The sequence below is a fragment of the Anser anser genome, assembly GCF_964211835.1.
Source record: "Anser anser genome assembly, chromosome: 15".
NCBI classification, from domain to species: domain Eukaryota; kingdom Metazoa; phylum Chordata; class Aves; order Anseriformes; family Anatidae; genus Anser; species Anser anser.
In genome coordinates this window covers 15,548,565-15,570,575 of record NC_139736.1, presented here as the reverse complement: position 1 = coordinate 15,570,575, position 22,011 = coordinate 15,548,565, and the positions used below count along the sequence as shown (strand labels likewise).

The 22,011-nt window shown below is 37.4% G+C and overlaps 1 protein-coding gene and 1 long non-coding RNA gene across 8 annotated transcripts in view; both read left to right on the top strand.

The window, feature by feature from the left end:
• RBFOX1 (RNA binding fox-1 homolog 1) overlaps positions 1–22,011 on the top strand; it is an 875,363-nt gene that overhangs the window by 134,157 nt on the left and 719,195 nt on the right. For all 4 annotated transcript variants that reach the window (XM_083800073.1, XM_083800079.1, XM_083800059.1 and 1 more), the window contains one exon: positions 644–706. In XM_083800073.1, the coding sequence (XP_083656199.1) occupies positions 644–706 (63 nt within the window). The remainder of the gene's footprint in view (positions 1–643; positions 707–22,011) is intronic.
• LOC310882005 overlaps positions 11,972–22,011 on the top strand; it is a 48,692-nt gene continuing 38,652 nt past the window's right edge. Inside the window, exon 1 of one of the 4 annotated variants that reach the window (XR_014572745.1) lies at positions 11,972–13,266. This is a non-coding gene — a long non-coding RNA (uncharacterized lncRNA). The other 3 variants (XR_014572746.1, XR_014572747.1, XR_014572748.1) reach the window with 3 other exon arrangements.

The following is a 22,011-nucleotide window of genomic DNA, read 5'->3' as shown; positions in this document are numbered from 1 at the left end:
CTTGAGCTTACTGTAACTGTTAAAATTCAATGAATAATTCAGTAAAATACTAGATGTCACCAGCTGCTCATCAATAAAAAAGTGTCATGGAATAAAATGTTACTGTATTTTAATATGCAGTTATGTGCATGTGTAATATTTTGGATGCCCCTTCTGTTTATATATTTTATGATCATTTTTCTTTTGCAAATTGCTTGAAGTTTACAACTGAAAAATAAGCAACAAGTAAATCACAGCTGTGTATTCCTATTAAAACAGGAACCTGTACTGGGGAAAATTTTGTATTACGGCATTGTAATTGCATGTCTACTTTAGTAGATAACGTCATAATGCAAGCATACAATTTAGGTTTCAAGCTAGCCACCACAATTTGTCTGTTATTTAATAAATAGTAAAATATTTCGTGATGTTTATGAATGAGTAATTATATTTTGCTGTTTTGCTTTGAACTACAATAAAAATGCTGTTATGACCTGATAGTGAATGCAACATTTCTGTCTTGTGAAAGCCCTTATCAATTTTATTTTTTATTATAACATTTTGAACCTTAAAGCTTACCATAAGCCTTCAGTGGCTGAAGGTTAAACATGTGAACTCCTTTAAGTCATCCTTTCCCAGTAAGAATGCATTTTTCTTTTCTTAGGAAACTACACAGAAGCCCCATGCAAGTGGTGCCTATTGTTTTCATGATCGGAGACTTCTTTCTGTAAGTACATTGATTTTTTTTTCCTGTTTATTTTATTTTTCCTTAGAATGTAATTGAAATCTCTGTTTTGCTGTCAAAATGAATAAGGAAATATATTAGCTTTCACAACTTGCCTTGCTGATGGTGGATCTCAAGACACACAGACCATATGTACACGGTCAGTTGTCTTTTAGTTTTCAATGAGCAACTTGCTAGTGACTTGCTTAAAGAATAATCTCTTTTTTTCTGGCCATAGGTTAAAATCAACTGTTTTGTTTTTTTTTCCTCATACTTCCCTTTTGCATGTTAGGGTTGGTTTGCTAAATTTATTTTACCTTTGGCTGATTCTTTCCAACAATTATTTTTTTTGTATATAGATTAGTTGGTTCAGACACTTTTACCTTTAGAACAGCTGCAAATAATTCATTTTGCTTTGTTTTTCAAATGCACCTTTAAGGTCAGAATAAGGAATATAATGAATTAAGCTCAGAAATGTATAGAACATGTGGAAAGGTGTTTGTGTTAGTTCATTTTAAACGTTTTTCCTTCCTGAGAATTCTTTGAAATAACAGGATTTGAACAAAGTGGTTTTCTGATCCAAACTATTTGTTGCTGTTTCATAGTTGGAACTTACTTTTTCTTGTGAAGTATTTTATTTTATTGCATACTTAAAAACAGTATTAAGCACTTTTTGTCATGATACAATTTTATATACAGTTGAATAATAAATGCAGAAGTATTAGAAAAATTCAAAGTATATGATTCTCGATAGGTGTGTATTTATGACTTCTCAGACAATTTTTAGTGATCTCCTGCCTAAAACCAACTGCAGTACTCATACATGTGCCTGTACACCAATGCACGTAGCATGGGGAATAAGCAGGAGGAGTTGTTAATCCATGTTCGGTCAGGAGATTATGATCTGGTGGCAATTACATAGACACGGTGGGACAGCTCACATGACTGAAATATGGTCGTGGATGGGTATGTCCTTGTCAGGAAAGACAGGCCAGCAAGGCGAAGTGGCAGAGTTGCTCTTTACGTGAAAGAGCGACTACATTGTATTGAGTACTGTCCAGGGGCGGATGAGGAGTGAGTTGAGTCTGTGCGTAAGAATTAGGGGATAGGCTGCTATCGGGGATACTGTTGTGGGTGTCTATTACAGGCCACCAGATAAGGGTGAGGAAGTTGATGAAGTCTTCTACAGGCAGCTGATAGCAGCCTCGTGATCACAGGCCCTGGTTATTGTGGGGGATTTCAACTACCCTGACGTTTGCTCTAAGGCCTGCTCAGCGAGCCAGCTGCAGTCCAGGAGGTTCCTCCAGTGCATTGATGATAACTTCCTGATGCAAATGGTGGATGTGCCAATTAGGAGAGGAGCGCTGCCGGATCTTGTCCTCACTAACAAGGTGGGCTGGTTGAAGCGGTGAAGGTTGAGGGCAGCCTTAGTTGCAGCGACCATGAGATGCTGGAGTTTAGGATCTCATGTGGCAGGAACAGAGCACCAAGCAGAGTTGCAACTAGGGCTGACTTAGGCCTTTTCAAGCATTTGCTAGGGGAAATCCCGTGGGAGAACGTACTTGAAGGAAAAGGAGCCCAAGACAGCTGGTTAGTGTTCAAGGACTGCTTCTTCCAAGCTCAAGAACAAAACATCCCAACAGGTTGGCAGTCAGGAAAGAGAGCCAGGAGACCTGCATGATTAAACAGGGAACTGCTGGGCAAACTCAAGTGGAAGAGGACAGTATACAGATCATGGAAGGAGGGACTGGCCACTTGGGAGGAATATAAGAATGTTGTCAGAGGATGTAGGGAGGCAACTAGGGAAGCTAAGTCCTCCTTAGTATTAAACCTTGCGAGAGGGATCAAGGAAAGGGCTTCTTCAAATACATATGGATAAAACTAACTCTAGAGGCAATGTAGGCCCACTAAGGAATGAGGTGAATGGAGTGGAGCATCTCCCTTACGAGGAAAGGCTGAGGGAGCTGGGTCTCTTTAGCTTGGAGAAGAGGAGACTGAGGGGTGAGCTTATAAATGTTTATAAATATGTAAAGGGTGAGTGTCAGGAGGATGGAGCCAGGCTCTTCTCGGTGACATAATGATTAGGGTTTTGCCCCAGCAAAGTTTTGTGTCATTGAAAGAATTAGATGAACAGTCCTTGTTAGAAATGAGAAGTCTTATTCTCCTACACCACACGCAATCTGCCTCTTAATGTGCTTGAAACAATTTCATTATTTCAAGAAAACTGCCTGGCTTACAGGATAATAACAACAACAAAAAGGATTTGTTCATCTTGAAGACAGATTTAAATCAAGTTCTGTACTGCTCAGCATGCTTGTTGCTTTTAGCTTTTCCTCTGTCATGAACAGTATTTTCTATCACAGAATAACCTTACAGCTCATAGCAGAATTTGACACAATTGATTTTTTTTTCATTTTTTAGAAAAAAATGTATTAAAAAATGTAAGAATGAGGTTGGGGTTTCCAACCTGCAGGAGACAGTGGCCTCCAAGATAATTACCGGCATGTTTTTAAAAAGCTGACATTAATTTAACTGTGAATATAGTGCTTCAGTATCTATAAATGTAGTTGAAGGAAAAGATATTCATCTTCTTTCAATAAGCTAAATGAGAGATTTGGGTTATATGACGAGAAAGAAGAAAATACTTATTTGGAGTTTTGGGAAGGTCTAATGCTGCCAGATCTCAATGCGCATAATTGGTTTTATTATTTTCCCTTGTGATCATAACCTAACCAGCTCGATGAATATCAATCAACTTCTAGGGCTAAGAGGTCTTTTTTTTTTTTAACCAAGCTGAGACTGAAGTCCAGCGTGTTGCCTGGTAACATGCTCTGCAGATGAGTTGGCTCTTAAGGATACCATATGGCTGGGCGTTATGCCCTATTCACCCGTGACATGAGGTACACATGTAGTACATCACTGATCATAAAATGGTTTCTCCCATTCCCTTATTTAGAAGAAGCATTTAAAAATAGCAAAACAAATCCAAGACAGGTTTGTTAAGATTATGGAATGATATGTAAAGAAACAAATTGCAAAAGAAAATGTGCAGTGATCACAGTAAATTTTGTGTTCAGTATAATTTAAGTATAGCTTCTAACTTTGGCTACTTGTCAGTGTTCTTCGGTTTCATTTTGATAGATAAATATGTTCAGATAAGTATAATTTTAACAGTTCAATTACAGAAAAATTCTAGATTTTAAAACTTAATTTTGTAATGTGGTTCATTGTAGTTCAGGTAGCCTATGGAATTTGGTATTTGAACTTCTATTACTTGGGTTAATAGTGTCGACAGTACCCAACCACAATTGCATTGAATTGAGTGAACTAGTAAACAAAGCAATGAAAGACAGATCTGGAAAACAACTAAATATGGACATGACAGATGAGAGAGAGAACTGTTGCAAATTTACAATGGGAAATCAAGCACAAGGAGTGTCTGGCTAGAAAATTGTAGTAGAAATGAATTAAAAAAAAACCCCTTCGATCAGCAGAGTTCTCTTTCAGTCCCTTCACTGAAATTTTTTTTGTTCTGTTGTCACAAACTGGAATTCATTAAGGGTGGGAATACTGCAGAGAGCGAAACTAGGCAATAGCGCTTGCTATGATCTCTGTCCTCTGGCTGTCCTATGCCAGTAAAAAATGGAAGACAAGAAATGGCATTGATCTTGTTTATATTGTCAAAAGTATATCTACACACATGAAATGAAGATCATTGGCTGGTATCCGAGTTCAGAGGGCTGGATAGTTAAGCTGTGCTTATTTTGCATTTTTGTACTGTGTAGCTTATTTGGAAAGATGGATTGCTGTTCATAGACCTCCCCTACGCAACTGCACTTGTCTAAAGCTATATTTTTTGGCAAACAAGCCGTATCTCTGAAGGCATTTCAGAAAAAAAAAAGTAGGAAAAACTGGTATTTCTTCCACATTTTGCAGGACATTTTTACATATGCTTTTTGAAAGAGATTTGTCATTTGTTTGGGTTTTCTTAATCTTCATACTGTACATACTGTATAGCTTAATAAATGTACTGTAGTTAACTGATCTTGTTTTACTAGTAGCAGTGTTCCTTGGGTAGATTTTTTTGAGGTAATAGAGAACAAACGAGAAACAAGTGATGCTCCATGTTAATCTGATAGGCATATCCCTTGGCAAGTCTGCCGTGGGGATCCATGTTTCAAGCCCTGGTGCATATAGGTATGTCTCATTTCCATCTCCTGCAGTCTGTCAGTGACGCAAAGCTAGTTGCCCTGTTGTAAAAACCTTTAAAGTCATTGAAAGAAAGGCTTTTAAAACTATTTTCCCTCATTTTAAAGCTGTGTTTTCCTCTGAGTTGTAAACGTTAAAATAATTAACAGATAAATAGATATTATTGCACTGAAGATATCGTAGTGTCAGGAATAATAGGTTTTTCGCCCCCCTCCATCTTTTGAGATTGCTAAATATAATACATCTATTTTCCAAAACAGCATACCATGCCATAGAGGAATCTGAGTTGAGTATGACTGACAAATTTCTACCAGAGGAGCACGTACAAAATATTTGTGAAAGCAAGCTATTATAAAAGACTGTAATTCTTGTAGAAATAAACTAGTATTATAACCTTTTTTCTATTTTTTTAATAAAAGCATAAGGAAAAAGACTCTAATGATTTTATTCTTATTTCATCTCTATTCTAATAATGGTATTAGTCTACAAGGTTGAATATTTTAAAAATTGCAGCAGTTTGAAATACTGGTATCTGTAAATCACAGTAAAAAAGATTGAAGGATGGTAGTTAAATAACATAAATAATGCAGTAAGTTCTGCTCCATTACTTCATCTGAGCTAGGATGGAGAACTGTTTAGTTTTGTCTGCTCCATTGTCACATTATTCATTATTGTTGTGCAGTATCTTCAGATATCTTCAACAGTTACTGTTAAGACCAGAAACAGCAAGGCATATACACTCTCCTAATGAGAAGCAGATGAATACTCTCATATGTTTTACATCTTCAGAAAAAAAATTAGCTAATGAAGCTAAGCCTGACCTGTGATTTTTATTTTTTTTCTGGTGTTGGTGCAAAGTAATTCAGTTTTAGGTGGTTGATTTGCAATATTACTTTGCCATTAGTTAGACACTTACTTAGCAAAGAATTGAAGATTATATCTGTGCAGGGAACTAAATGTGTTGCCTTTGTTTTAGTATGTATTTCTTGATGTTTGCATTTTCCAAGGTTTACTTTATTTTCCATAGGGGAAGTAAATGATGTTTTGTTTTGTTGGATGTCACTAATTTGAAGTTTATATCAGTAACATGTCTAATGATGTTAGACAAGAACAATTAAGTGGTAGCAGGTTTACCTGAATCACTGTTAAACCACTGCTATAATCTGATTGTAAAAGGGCATTTCTTACGTTTGTGCAAGCTACAAATCAGAATATCAGTGGTTACTTCTGAAATGACAGGTGGAATCTACTCAAAACAACATTTTAGCATGAGTTATGGCTTCCAAATGTTTGTGGTTTTGGTTTCCCATCTCTGATACAGACAGTTGGGTTTGCTTTGCTTGAGAAGCTTTATAGCAACGTGGTCATATTTAATCCAACAGGTAGCTATCGAGAAAAACATGCCTACAGGAGACAGAATAGTTGTAGGCGACTCCTAACAGAAAAGATGTGAAATATAATTATGCAAAAATCACTTGCAAATATGCAAAAGCTGAATGTATCAGGAAAGAATTGGTTTCATAGGGGTGGCTTTGTCATTCAAGGCAGAAATTCTGAGTGCATGAACTGTAAGGCTTTGGAGGAATGTCTTGTTACTGACTCAGTCAAGAATGTTAATTTAAGGAATGTGGTCAGCAGATGTAACCTACAGGCATACTTAAAATGTTATACTCCATGATTACTTAATAGGTAGTGGAAAAAAGTTGTTCTCTTACACTTGATGATTAACCACCATCTAAAACCTGTGTTTGCATAACTCAATGAATATCATTCCAGCTGGGATTTCACGTGTGCTTCATTGTGTATCAAATGGAGAAAGCTGTAAAATTCTTGAGAGTACTTATAAAGTACCTCTAAAGTTCACTTGTAGAAATGCTAACAAGATTTTGTGTCAGCAATGTATGCTTGAATGAAACATGTTTCTCTGTAGTTTTGAGGAGAAGTATCACATGCTGGTTGGCCCTAAAAGCCACTTTGATGTAATATGAAACAACTCTTCTATGATTCATATTCTTAAAGAAAATGGCCTATATTTAAATTGGCTGTGTTGTCTGCCATCTGTCCACGCAATGTCAGTAACTGACTTCCGTGGGACAACATGAAGGCCCTGGTAAATAGCCCCCTAACTAATGCTCTCCCCTGCCATCCTAGGACTGTCTCTGCATTTTCTTGGGTGATATCTGCTACTGCTCAAAGTGGTCTGAAGAAGTGAGGACGTTGCCAGACATCCTGCTTTGTCTCCACCCAGTGTGTCAGTCTCTGCAGTGGTCTGCTCCAGGCCTGTCCCCCTCCCTCTTCTTTCAGCTTCATCCCACTTTTTCTCCTCGCAGGATGTTTCTTCTGTTTCCCTCAGGTCTAGGAATGAGGTCCTACCTGGATTCATGCACTCCAGAGGAGATACTATCTTTTTCTTACGTATTTTCTAGGCTCAGTGTTGAAGGAAGCGAGGAGAGAACAGCATAACCCTACCATTGGTTTTCCTGTCGAGGTTTTTTCCCATTAAATGGGAACTTGACATCCCTGTTTTGCTAAACAGCTTTGCATTATTATTTTTTTTAAATAACGACTTTGAACTCATTATGTCCAATGGCCCTGTTTGTAAAACCTGCCCTGTTTGTAAAATGAAGATAGTCAGATTTACACAGATTTAAAAATCTCTTAAGTGTCAGATGAAGAACCTTTTTGTCTTCATGTCACTGAATTGTTAGGAAGATTTTGCCTTAATTATTCCTAAATTCTTGTCTGTGTGTGTGGTACACCTAGGTGAATAGTTTCAGTGAAGTCAGACGTGTACGTTAATGCCATGCCCGAATGCAAACCTTTGCAACCCTGGTGCACTCTGGGGAATGTGGCTTGCCAAAGCTTTACTAAAATTGTACTTTGAGGAAGCGATTGCTTTAAATTATTTTTATTCCTGTTAAACACGTTCAATAAGCTACACGAGGATGCGTGTACTGTTTCTCTGGTGAAATTCTAAACATTTCTCTGGTTGTATTAATATGTACTTAAAATATTTTTCATGGTCTGTGAAGATTGGGGTCCTCTTTCAAGGCTCTCTGCTGAAAAAAAGTCTCTACCTAAAAGTTGTGTGTTTCTGAAACTTTCTAGTGCATTCCAGTAGCTGAGGGAAAAAACCAATAACTTGCAGTGTTGCCAGCAACTGTATTAGAAAACAAAACCAAAGATTATGACATCTTTTAAAGATTACTTAAGTACATAATACGAGTTAGTAGCTACATTTCCACATTTAAGAAGAAGGTTGGTTTCAGTTTCAGAAAGACTTAAAACATAAAAATAGTAATGAAATAGTCTTTACGTCTTGGGAGTGATGCATTTCATCTGACTACTGATGTATGACATTAGCAATGTGTTTATTTAGTGTGTAGCTCTTTGTCCTGTTATTTTTTTACACAAAAGAGCATATCTATAAATATGTAATAAGGAATCAAAATAGAGGAATCAACACTGGATATTCACTGGCTTTTAAAATATTATTTAATATATATTAATGGTTATTTAATTCTTTTAAATTTAGCAATAGCTTTCATTGAAAACCACTTAATGTTGAAATTGATCTGTTGATGTTATTTTAGATTCCAAAATGTTTTGTTAAGGATATGTGAATGCCTTGCAGAAACATTGTTTTCTGAATCTAAAACAAAGGCTACAATCTTTAAATTTGGTTGCTTTCTATATCTTTCAAAGCATCTAATTTGATTGTCCAAATCTCTCTATTTTTTTCTTTAGTTTTTGCTGTAATCTTAACATTCACTTGGAAATGCTTTAGTTTCGTTCTCAGTATCTGTTGTAATGAACTACAGAGGTTCAACATTTAATCAGCCTGGTATCACCTAAAAATCAAGAAATCTGAGATTTTATTGATTTTTAAAGTTCTGTCAGTTCTCTATATATTTTCCAAATATATACCTGAAAGGGTTTGCAAATGGTAGCCCACGTTTTAGTTATTCTGGCAAACATTTCTGAAATCAAATTGCTGGACCAAGGTGGTATTTTAATGTCATTAAGCGAAGTGTTGTTGTTCATGTTACATCTTCAGCACTGAGATGTTCTCTATCATTTTATTTCAGAGGGTAAGAAATATAAAATGTATTAGGGACATCTGTGAGTTATGTATGCTATATTGCTTCTGAGCCAATGTAGAAAGCAGCTTTAATAGTATTGCAAATAGCAGAATAATAGTAAAACTCAAAATGAGAAAATACAGTCTTCTGTACACTTCTTCAGTATGTGTGCGTGATGGGCATATCTGCAATGAAATATTTGTTTTCTCCAGTGGCCCTGATTTCCTCTTGAGAGGGAGAACAAGACAGAAGGATGTCTGCTACGATAAAATTTCTATTTCTTTTGTAGAACTGGAGCCCGTCTCTAGCAGAGTGCTTGTTTGCATCCAGAGCTGCTGGCTGTCATGTTAGAGGCACTCCTAAGCATGGTCTGTTAGCACAGGTGCAGTGGTTAAGGTTCGAGTGCAGAAAACACTTCATGCACTGAGACTGGGAAATACAAAACGCTGTAGGACTGCAGGTCTGTGCCTTGAACAAAGCCGTGAAAATATGAGAGAGAAGAGCAGAAGGGTAACTTGTATGAGAGGGTTTTTATAGGTTCTTTTTTCAGTCAGGTGAATTCCTGAGAAACCTAAACACTTCAAAATCTATTTTCCTATCCTTGCAACAGTTTATTTGGCAGACTGATACAATCAAAATGGCATCTTAACAAACTATCTGTATACCTGAGATATTAGTGATGAAGGGCACGTTCACAAAGGTTAAATTTAGTCTTACTCCGCAGTTACTAGAAATAGAGGTTCTTCTAGGTCGTGGTTCAGAGAAAGAAGTGGATTTGACCCTATAAATAATGTTTTGTTGATCTGAGGGATCCAGGTGGGAGTAACTTCTCTTCAGATTAAAAATAACCATTTTAAATAGTCCCATAAACAGGAGAGAATTTAGCATCTTGCCACTATCAGTGGTTTCCAACAACCACTTTGTATTAAGTACTATAAAAGTTACTCACAGTACTTACTACAGCACCTTAGAAGCAGTTGCATCATGGGCTGCTGCTTTATCCCATCTGGTACCAGGCTGAGAGTAGTCTTTGGGCATTTCGGTTGTAGGCTAGTCAGTGGCTGATTCAGTCCCTGTTGGTTTTGCAGCAGGGGTAATTTACAGAGCTAAGCAGGGACAAGTAGCTGTTGCATAGCTACTTAGGGCCACAAGGATGATGAATAGACCTTCACTGGACTCAGTCTCTGCTGTTTAATTGGGTGCTGGGAGCAAGCAACTGGGAAACAACTCCTGTGCTGTGTGGGACAGTGTGTTTCCAGTTTTTCAGTTTCTGTACTAGAAACTTTTCTGTTGTCATGCATTTTCTGTGCCCCAAAGCGATGTATGTAACCACAGGACTGGAGCTTCTTCTGTTACTTTACTTTCTTTGAATTTATCATGGGGTTTCTATGAGGTGTTGAGACCATACCAAATGTGATAAATGGGCCTTGTTATGTACAAAATCTTACGGGCAAAAGGGAAAATAAACCTGTGTAAAGCTAAGAATTTATTCTTTGTATAATTGAAATCTTAACAGGATTATCAAATTATCATTGGGTTGGGCCCAGTTATTAGAGGGGAAAAAAGTAGGGAGAAAAAAAAAAAGAAAATATTACAGGAAAAGTTACTATTTGTAACTACAAGTATAATAGAAAAAACACTCAATATCTATACAGTTTAAATATATACTCTTCTAGTATCTACCCCCTTTTCCACTGTTATGCTTGGCCTTCCACCACGCCTCTGGATCCTGAGGTCAAAGGTGCTAGTTTTGCTCAAAGAAAAAGACAAGTCTTTGCAGGATATTATCAGTGCCCCAGATTCTTACAGGGAAAAGGGATGTTAAAGGGGATTCCTCTTCCTCTTCTTTCCTTTTGATTCACCTGGGGGCTATTTGGATGCATTTCCTAACATGCATCAACACCTTGTGTCTTGTTCATTGATCTGCAATTCTACATTGCATCTGAATTTTCTATAATATGGTGCCTTTTAGATGTGTTAGATACTTGTTTGTTGTTCTCTCTTACCCCTAAACAAGCTTTGTCCAAGACTTCTTCACATCTGCATTTCTCTGACTGGTCTCTGCCCCCCTGCACTGCACCATGTATGTGCAGGCAGCTGTTGCGGGCTGCGTGGAATAACCCGTTGCTACTCCAGTCTGTGCGTGCAGAAGTTCGCACCACACAGAGATGATCAGGCACAAAGCAAACCACGCCCAGCCAGCAGGCTATGAGAATAGCGGCCCTTACAGCTACACAAGGTAAAAGCAAAGTTCCTGGCCTTTGAAGGGGACCTCTGATGAAGGCAGCCTGGCGAGGCTCAGTCCTTGCAGACTCTGCAGTGACTGGGGGCGGTGACTTGCCATGTGTCTGTACTCTGAGTGACAGGACTGTACCCTGTGTATCTAAACTCAGTTGCATTCCTTAGATTTCAGCTTTTTTAAAAATTATTTTTTAACAGATGTTCTAGTTCCAGTTCAGATCAGAATCGGTTAGATATCCATGTGTTCAGGCAGAAAATCAGTGCTTTATTTTTAAGGTACACCTCATCTCAGTGTACATTAGTGTGGGATGCAGTGTCACTCAGGTTTGATTCTTAACTACCCAATCCTTTTTTTTATTAATGATTCTTAACTATCCAATCCTTTTTTAATTAACATTGGGAAAATAAGTGTATTTGATACCAGTACCTGCTAATTATGTTGTAAGACAGCTGATGTACTAGGTAGTCCTGATACTAAAGGTAGTGTTTTCAAAACAAGTGGTTTTTCTTGTTGTTAGCAGTTGACTTGTCTCCAATAGCAATATATATATATATATATATATATTTTTTTTTTTTCTGTAGCTCTGGCTATGTGTTCCTGCAACTTGAGTATAGTTTCATTGCCTCAGTTATATCTCTGACTGGCAAAACCATTCAAATTTATCTTCAGAAAATGCTTTCAATTAATCAAATGTATGTTTGTAAAGATTGTGTAAATTAATGCCTCCTGGTGCTCAGAGGGAGCCTCCTGTGCTCCAGCCTGTGCCCACTGCCTCTGGGCCTGGCCCTGGGCACCGCTGAGCAGAGCCTGGCTCCATCCTCTGTGCACCCTGCCTTCAGGGGTTTGTAGGCATCGGTGAGATCCCCCTGAGCCTTTCCTTCTTCAGGCTGAGTAGTCCCAGATCTTGCAGCCCTTTTGCGCCTTGGTGGCACTACGCTGGGCTCTTTTGGGTATGCCCAGGTCTGTCTTGCACTGAGGGGCCCAGCACAGGACTCCAGGTGTGGCTGCCCCAGTGCAGAACAGAAGAGAAGGGCCCCCTCCCTCCACCTGCTGGCAGCACTGATGGTTGTAGTGCTCACAGGATGTTGTAAAATGGAGGAGGCTGATACTCTATGGTGCAAATCATTCATGTGATAGGAGCAATTACAAATAATGATAAACATTATTGATATGATAAATGCCACAATAGCTACTTCGCTTTTTTAACATCAGCATTCCTAGGTTCAATTCCAATAGTTGATGGTAGGTTTTCATTCTTTTTTTTTTTTCCAAGTAAATTTGACATGTTTATATAATGGAGAAAAACCGGAGGGAAAAAGAAAAAAAACAAAACAAACAAACAAAAAACCACAAAGATTCAGGAGCAAAAAGCAAGTACAATAAAGATAGCTCCATCATTATTATTACATTGGAATGTACAATTGGAATGTAGCTGAGCCATCTTTTTGATTTAGTGAAAGGCCTTATTAATGATTTCTTAACATTGCAAAGTCTGCTTATTAATGTTATCTGCAATGTAGATAATTGAATCAACAGAAGTAAACCTGCTGTCATTAGCAGGTTATTATTTAGATCTGATGAAACATAATGACTCTTCTAAGTGCAAATAAACTGTAGCCAGCAAGTAACTAGCCAAATATGTGAGGTAGGATAGCAAGGAAATGACTCACAGGAGTGGGAAGTGATATTGGAGAAATACCAACACTTATTAGAAGAAAAATAAACAAGATGCCATTTCTCACTGTTACAAATACATTTGAGGGCAAACCACTAGTCCCTGAGTAGATAATGGTGATATTGTTTATTGGATTTTTTTCTTTTAACTATCCTGCTTTGCCGGAACATCTGTCTGAAGTGAACTCTGAGCCTTTGATACATCAGGTTTGCCAGTGGTTATGGCTGCATCTGTGGCTGCTAAAATTAGCTACAGCTGGGCTGGCTGGAGCTTGACAGTAGCCAACTCTCAGCAATTTGGCTCCTATGCTGCCTTTTACAGGAGCAGTCTGGGGCTAGAATTAAGTACCCGTAAGGTAAAATAACCGTTTCTGATATAAGTTAGGAGAAGGGGGGGGTGGGGGGGGAATGAAAAATAACTTCCTGAAGGACACTTGTCAACTGTGGATGAGTTACAGCTATTTTGAATGTCAACAGATTAACACCTTAATTAAAATAATTTCCTTTTTGTAGCCAGAAGATTTGCATGAATATAGAAAAATATGATAATGTAGAAGATCAATTTAAAACCTATTTCAGTCAATCTAGGTTGGGATAGATGCTTTTGTAACTAATTTTGTCAGAGAAAATCAGGGCCATGGGCATCCTTTCATAGACGTATGCAGAAGCTATCTTCATGCATTTTCTCCCCATTAGCTCTAAAAATTAGGGAGATGCAGGTGTTGTGGGTTCTGTTAATGGTATCAACATAAAACTAGTGGAAAGAATTCTTGCCAATGGGAAATCAGAGGTATTGCAAGAGAAAAGTTTAGGTAGGTAGAACTAAATCTGCTTTTGGTATCTGTGATTTTTCCAGTTTATGAATGAAGTCCCTTTTCCATTTCATTATGTATTATATGACTTTCAGTATCTCTAAGATCTTATAAAATTTCACCAGATTTCTATTTCCAGTATTTGTAAAGTGAAAGGTCATTTAAATAATAGGTGAGGGTGAGTCCTTTGCATTGAAGGTTTACCAAAACAAGCAAAAACCAACCAGGAAGAACTTCTGCCACTGCCATGTTTTGCCCTCAGCAGCTGTAAGCCTAATAACCAGAAGAAAGCACCTAAGCAGGCACTCAGCTGGCAAGCAATCAGACATCTCTGTGGGTGATGAGAAATGTTCAGCTTAGGCTGTATCTATTCTGTGGTGGACTGAAATATTCCAAAGGGACTGCATGCTTGCCTGTTGGTAAGTGCACGTGATTTGTGATGCTTCTGTGTGCACACAATTTGCTTCCACGTGCATCTTGGAGTAGAACCAAACTGATTCATTAGGGCAAACTTCTGCATTAAGCAGTTAAACCTAAGCAGTTATTAAACCTACAGTTTAACTGAAGGTTTCTTAATGGAATAACTCTTAGGTTAAACCTGAGTTTGAAATACTGAGTGTTCACAGCCCATTACAGTTCATCATATGTTATATTTAGAGCATAAGATGTTCTCATGCTTAGGTTATTCTCTTATTTTTCTAAATGGATTTTTCTACTCTGTTATGTAATATTTTTTTTAAAAACTCCATGCTTCCTTTTCTGGTGAAAATTGCTACCTATGTATCAAGAACACACGTTTTCCAACTTTGTTTGCTAACAACTAATCACAGGTTAAATATTGTTTTTTAATGAAAGCATATTATTATTATTGACTTCTTATTTAAATGAAAGCAGTTGTTGAGCCAGGAGAAAAGCTTAAGTGGGCTAAAAAGAACAGTCTAGGACTAGTGCAGAACCTGAGGAGGGCCCTGAAGCAGAAATTAAAAGCTGGGGTAAGCACTTTTGTCAGTGGTGTGTAGATTGGAAACCTGGAGGACACCTAAGGAAAAAAATACGTAACAGATCTGAGGAGAGTTTTTCAGGTCGTCTTTGCAAATACACTGGATGCTTTAAAATATGTTTTGTGCAAGGAATATGCTGCTTTTTAGACCAGCAGTGATAAATAATGAATCCCTGTCTCTGTATAATAATAATAATATAAAAAAGTTTTCTCTTAGCTCGGGCATGGTGGCATTCTGGATAAAAAGTCTGTGTGCTGCTAGTTGTACACTGACGCCTCCGGCTATTGATCGAGCTGCTGAATCGGGCCCTTGCTGCAGTGACTCAAATACACTACTGCAAAGTTATCCATGAGAAAAACACATGTTATGTCTTTGAATTTTATGAAAAAAAAATCAAAAATCATGGATAACAAGTTATTTGATATTACAATTTATTATATAAATATGTTAAGGAGCACAGACTGTCCTCACTTTCTTTCTTGTCTATCTGTCCCCTAGGGAATTTCTTTCCTTTCCCTGTGCTTGTGTTTTCAACCTGTAAAATTCAGATGCTAGTTCTTAGCTTCCTCGGGTAAGGTGCCATGATTCATAGACACAAGAAGTTACTTCCTCTCCGCCCCCCCCCCGCCACCCCCAGCTCTTATATAATGATCCTGCATTTGAATTCATACTTCTGTATTTTATTTCTGAATACTGAAATTTTAATAAAATAACCTTATATACATTTTCGAATAAGATTAATTCAAATTTTTCATGTCTTTGCTGAATTTCATTACTAGGTAAAATACTATGTCAGTACTTTCACTGATAATACATGCAATATTATTAAATGGCCACACATTGAAATGCTGTATCAGAGAGCTCATTATTCATCATGCTAAACAGCACTGGCCTTTTTGTGCTGCTCTTGTGCATTTCATTTGCCATTTCTATAGACTTAGATCACTTGCTTTCATTTTTATTTATCTAGTTCTTTCAATAATTCTTGTAACTTCCCTTAAATTAACTTCATGTATTTTAACTGAAAAGTTTTCTTTCAAAAAGCTGTAGTTTTACAGAAACTTAAGAATACTCAGGCAAATCCATCTGCCAGTTTTTTGTTTTGTTTAGTTTTTTAAATCTTCCTGATAAAAAATAATAGATTGGATCGGATACTGTAGATAGAAAATCACCGAAGACTTCCTCATCTCAAATGTTCCACATGATAAGTTTGAACCTCCCCTAAAACCAACCAACCAAACGAAACCCACCACAACAAAACCAAGACACCACGCCCTGAGATACAGGCAATTTGTCTTTTCTTTGTACTTTTAATTTCTTGATTGTTCTGAATAAACTCTTCCCTAAAGTCTGTAAAATCTTTTTAGCAGCTATATCATTTCTGGTCTTTGCAAATGACTTTGTTAGTGGCTTATGCTTCCCTTCATTATGACTTACAAATAGTTGTTCCTTCCTTGAAAAGTGGCTGGGGGTTTCTCTACTTTTTGAAGTTTTCTTTGCCTCTTCTTTCTTTTTTTTTCCTCCCCATAGTTCCAGTATGCCAGAGTGTCGGAATTTCCATATTGATTGGATTTAAAACAAACAAATTTGAAGAAAATACCTTTGCTTTACAATCTGTATAGATGTATTTAGAATCAAGGTGGCTACCAAGAAATGGTACATACCATCAGAAAACAGGTGGTTAAGGATTCCCATCCTTATTCAAATATTTCTAGGGTTTTCATTAAGTGTGGGTGCCTTTAATTGCAGTGTCAGGAGCACAAGGGCTATCCTTGTTACTACAGAAATTGGTTGAGTATCTTTTAAAATTGTCTACTGAAGAATTAACGTTTTTTTAGAATTTAGGTACCATAAAATTGTGTAGCTCTACAAAATGATTAGTATTTTTATAATAGTTATCATAAATTTTATTACAGTTTAAGATCTGTAATGTGTTTATTAAATCAGAAGCTGTCAAAGCTTTTGAGTGTACTGCTTTTGGTCAAGTGTTCTTTTTAATTATTTTGACAAACAATTTTCCAAATAGTAATACAGGAGAATCGCTTAGGATGTGTATGTAATTTTTTTTCAAAAGGTCTGTGCATACTCTTGTCCAATGCAACCTGAAATGCAATATACCAATTCAGATCTCAGCATCTGTGTTGTACCCAGCCATCGGTTCTTTTGTTTTCCAAGGCAGCCAAGAGACTTGCAGAGGTGCAGTGATTTGCCGTGTGGCTGGGATTAGAGCAATCCATTTGATGTTACTTCTTTGAAACAGGAATTTTTCCATGGTCATAACTTCTTGCTGCCCTTGGTTCCTGAGTGGCGTGTCAGCTACCCTGACCAGCCACCCTGGCTATCTCCTGTAGGATTTTTTATCTTCCCTGGCTACTGTTTTCTGTTTTGAATCCTTGAGCTTGGAACAATTCATGTTGACAGCCCTTCCTCTGTCATTTTTACCTTCCTATATCTCTCTACAGTCCTTCTCAGTGGCGTGAACCACAGCAGGGCAGCTGGTATCAGAGCCAGGCGCTGGCCCCCTGGGGGCAGCTAAACCTCCCCTGGGGCAGCAGGGGTAGGGGCAGGGGCAGGGGCAGGCTGTGAAGGAAAAGGCAGCTTCCAGTTCCCTGCAGCCTTTACCAAGCATTGTGTGCTCTTTGTCACTCTCCACATAAGCCTGGAGTGAAGCACTGGCTCCTGAGAGCTTAAGTGAATTTCTGTTATAGTGGTTGTCTAGGAAGCATTAAAATGCTTGGTAATAGGTACTGAAACTAATGATTACAAAGCTTTCTCACATCTAGTGTTAACAATTTTATAGTATTATAAATACTGAGCTGTTTGTGGTGGTATGTACTTAATTTCTCATTTTAATGGCTTTTATGTTGTTTATGCTATTTTTTAAAAAGTAAATTAAACAATAATTCAGCTGATATAGCTGTATGTGTCTTGCTACCTGTTGCACAAAGCAGTTTTATTTCTGGAAATAATTTAACCTCTATACTCATATGACAGAATCATAATTCTGCAAATGTACCAAAGAGAAAAAAAACACAGCATTCTTGTGAAACCTTTTTGAAGTTGATTAACGTTTCATAGAGTTTATTTACAATATGTATAATACAATTTTGCATAATTCAAAAGTGTGCTGTTTGATCTTGCAGCATTTATTGAACTAAGAGTTTTTATAAAATGCGTAAACAAATATATCAAACCAATGGCAGAAGTACTCCAGGGTAAAGTACACAATTTTCTGAGAACTCTGCTCTAAGCTACAACTTCAGATTTCCAACTAGTATGATGCCAAATGCTCAACGAGCCTTTTATAAACAATTTTCACCTTTCAAGCAACTCCCCATTCTGTGGTAGTAAAAAAAAACAAACAAACAAAAAAAAAAAAACAAAAAAAACCCTTTTTGAAGTCATGAAGATGGAACAGGTAGGGCATAAATAGGCACCGTATAAAGATTTGAAAATACTGCTTTCTGGGATGATTGCTGCAGACCCACAGGACAGAGTGAGTCAGCTGGGAGTCACTTGCCATTCCCCTGGAATTATGGAGGGGTGGAGAGGGGAATATCATAAAACACATTCCCAAAACAACTAAAATTCAAACAAAATACTTAAAGCATGATGAATTTTTTAAAGAAACCCAAGAAAGCTGAGTAGCTGGTTCCTCTGGAGTCGCAGTAAGACCAGAGTGTGGAATTCCCTGAGGTCAATGAAATCTCAGCTGTGGAGTGTGTTGCATGGGAGTGCTAGCTGTGTGGTACAGTGGGGAACTGGGTCTCCCCTGTCAGCCATGAAGAGAACAGATAAAGCATCCTCAGCTGCTGGAAGATGGTGTATATTCAGACTCGAAGAGTGAGCAAACGAAGTATTTACACTTTGTTTATTTTTATTTTCTCAATTGGCCTTCTCCTGTTTTACCCCTTTACCAACTGGGAGAGATTCTGAAGCAGAAGGAGTGTTCACTCAGAAAAATAATGATTTTGCTTGTACTTTTCATTTCTTCCTTTGCCGTAATTTTCTCGATTATATACGGTTTGTCTGGTTCTGCTGGGGAGGAGTGGGTCATGCGGAAGGTCTGTGAAAAGAAGCCTGCAGCACAAGCACATCTATGAAGGTAGTAAACAAAATGCATAACAGAAATAAAAGTTCAGACCATTTTTTTTTTTGGCAGGCTGTTCCATTTTTTTATTTTGTTCTTTTCTTTGTTTATTTAATGACATGTAATCATTCCAGCAAGCTGTGGAATGATTGTAACAAGCATTGTAACGTATGCATGTTATACACAAGTCGTCGTTGTCGTGTATAAAAGAGAAACATATCTCCCAATGACTTCTACCACCTCACTGTCTGTTGGAGCCATTGACATGTTGATGTTAGGACAAGAGACTGAAGGAATAGAAAGTGACCTTAGAGAAATTCATAATGTGAGCTTGGAAGTATCCTTTTACTACTTTCACCAACCTCAGCTGATTGGCTGCTCTTCTTTTAATTTTGGGAACCTGAATTTGTGTCTAGGGGTTTTGTTTTGTTTATTTCATGTTGCAGCCAATCTCACTCAGCCGTATTCAGCCAGCTTGAACCTGTGTATATCTTTTATGCTGCTGTAGATACGAAGTAAGCAAAATGTAAAAAATATACTAGTCATTTCTGGCTATTTGGGAGATGCTTAAGAGTTTCATTAAACAGAAGAACAGAATTAGCGATGGTATGTTAGTAGTTTGTTTTTTTGAGGTTGTTCTTGTTATGTGGAGTTCTATAATACGAAATTTCAAAATATTTATGTGATGATATGGCAACAGTGACAAATTATTTTAATGTATAATATCTTATAAACTTAGATAGTCAAAATTGTCTCAAAAGCCTCTGGTTCAGCAGCAGTACATGGCTTTGTGTGTGTGTGTGCATGCAAACAGTAGAGGAGCAAACCCAAGCCAGAACCCTACGTCTTCCAATTTTGCTGAGATAGACCTCTACCTCTGGTTGTGCAGTGGTTCACTGAGAGCATCGATTAAGCAATTATTTGCCAGTGCTTTTAAGGACGAATTTCAAAATGGATTTCAAAAAATGGAGTGGTATTTCCTGTAATACTGGTGAACAAATGAATTCTCAGCTGAGACTGGGGGAGTTCAGGAGGAATGATAAATGTAGTGAAAATTGGTGATGTTACATTACAGGAAAAAAAAAAAAGGAGAAGAAAGACTGTACATTAGAAAGAAAAAGGTGAGTTATTATCTATATGTTTTTTTTAGGCTACTGTCAAGAATTTTGTATTTTCTACTTTGAAAATGAGCATGGTTAGATAAATCTTTTTTTTTTCCTCAGTTTCATAGCATTTTTCTAGGGATTTAGGGGGAAAAAACAAAATCATTTGAAACTGACAAGTTTAATTAAATAATATGTATTTATGAACACATGGGAATAACCAATCTTGACTGTGTGGTAAAGGGTTCTTTTTCCTCTCTGACATTCAGAATAGACTGCTTTTGAGATGCACAAAATTATGGTCTCCAGTTTTTCTGTCTCATACAACATAGCATCTTTACAGTATTTGTATATTATGGGATTCTGTTGCAAACCCTAGGAAGAGATGAAAGATAGCAAAAGAACTGGGAAGATGGCTACATCTGTGTACATTTAGTACAAAGCGAAGCTTCTGCTATCGGGAGGAGTGGGTGGTGGGGACTCTCCTCTTTGCTCATGGGTACTCTCTGTATCTCCTCAGCCAGTTACATTTATATGTATATTAGTGAATTGTCAGATCCTAAGGCTGACAAAAGCTACCATGAAGGAAAGAAAGGAGAAACTTTAATTTAAAAGTAACTTCTACATTTATGATGAAAACTTAGTAAAATCTAAGGTAAAAATGGAACTGAACTTAGTATGCCATCTAAAATGACAGGTAATAAGTAGATGACAAATACAATGCAAACTTTCTAACAGTGAGCATCATTAAGTACGAGGAAGGCAGAGAGATCCATTGCTGTTGATCTTTTTTTTATTTTATTAAAATAAAGCTCTTTCAAGGCCTGCAGAAATAAAAATTTATCTTGGAATAATGGAAAAGAGTAGTGAAATCTCAAGGTGCCATCTGCCCTTATTTACTCTTCTTTAAGACAATATTTGGGATTCTGCTGGAAACTTAAATTGACAACTGAGTGCCTTGAAAAGATAAGAATATTCCCATGCAGAAGTGAGTGGGACTGGAACTCTTTTAAAGCAAAATAGCCTTATTTAAAAAAAATAGAATTAAAAGTAAAAGATTGAACACTGTAGTCTAGTGTAGCCAAATAAATTGTTTTTCCTTAGGTTTTGCTTGTTCCTACAGTGCTTGCAAGCAACACTTATCTGAGAAAGAATTCTCACTCTGCTGCTTTCCTTGCTGTGCTAATCACCTGTATCTTGAAATACATCTTCAGAATTGTTTTATTGTGACAGGTCAGCAGATAAAAGCTGAATACCAGGGGGTAAATGGCACCAACTAACAGGCTTGCTTTCTATAGCTAAAGCACTATTCCAGAAAAAAAGTTGGTTCATCATTGGTGTCAGGTCTGAAAGTATTACTGGAATATAAAGTCCTATACTTTGTTGCTAGAAGTGAGATTTCATCCAACATTCTAGGTTTCCTGTCTCTCAGTTAATTTATGTGATAATTACCGCCACAGTTGACTGACCAAAATCTTTGACGATAAAACTGTAGGAACCCAGGCATCATGGTGAGGGTTGAGCTATTAGTATTTTTACGTGTACAAATCACAAGGAGGGCTTTGACTCCTAATTTTTTTCTTTGTCACATGGCATGGAGATACACACCAGAAATGCGAGTAACATGAAATGTTTTGTGCTCCTTGTTTCTAGGTAGTGGATGCTTTTTGTACCAAAGTGGGTAGCATTTCTATACTGCTGATTTCACCAGTTTTTCATCTCCACTCTTGCAGTATCAAATACCCCCAAGGGGATCTCAGAGCCCGGGGAACAGGTGCAGTGCTGGTGTAAGAGCATATCAGAACTTCAGGTACACTCCGAGGGCCTAAATACACGGAGGTTGAAGGAAAACACAGCAAGGAACACACAGCAACATTGTTTGGTAATGGTGGTGTGCACAAAAGACGTAGTTGGCCATATTTCAATCTTTTTCATGCTTGACGACTTACGATCTTCCAGTGCTGTGCTATATATTACCTATAAAAGTTGGTTTCCCTGGTTGAGCTTAAAAGTGACTAAATTTAATGGTGCATAAATGACTTGAATGTGAATGTCTGTATTTAACATAACCACTTACAATCTGGGTTGGTTTAGG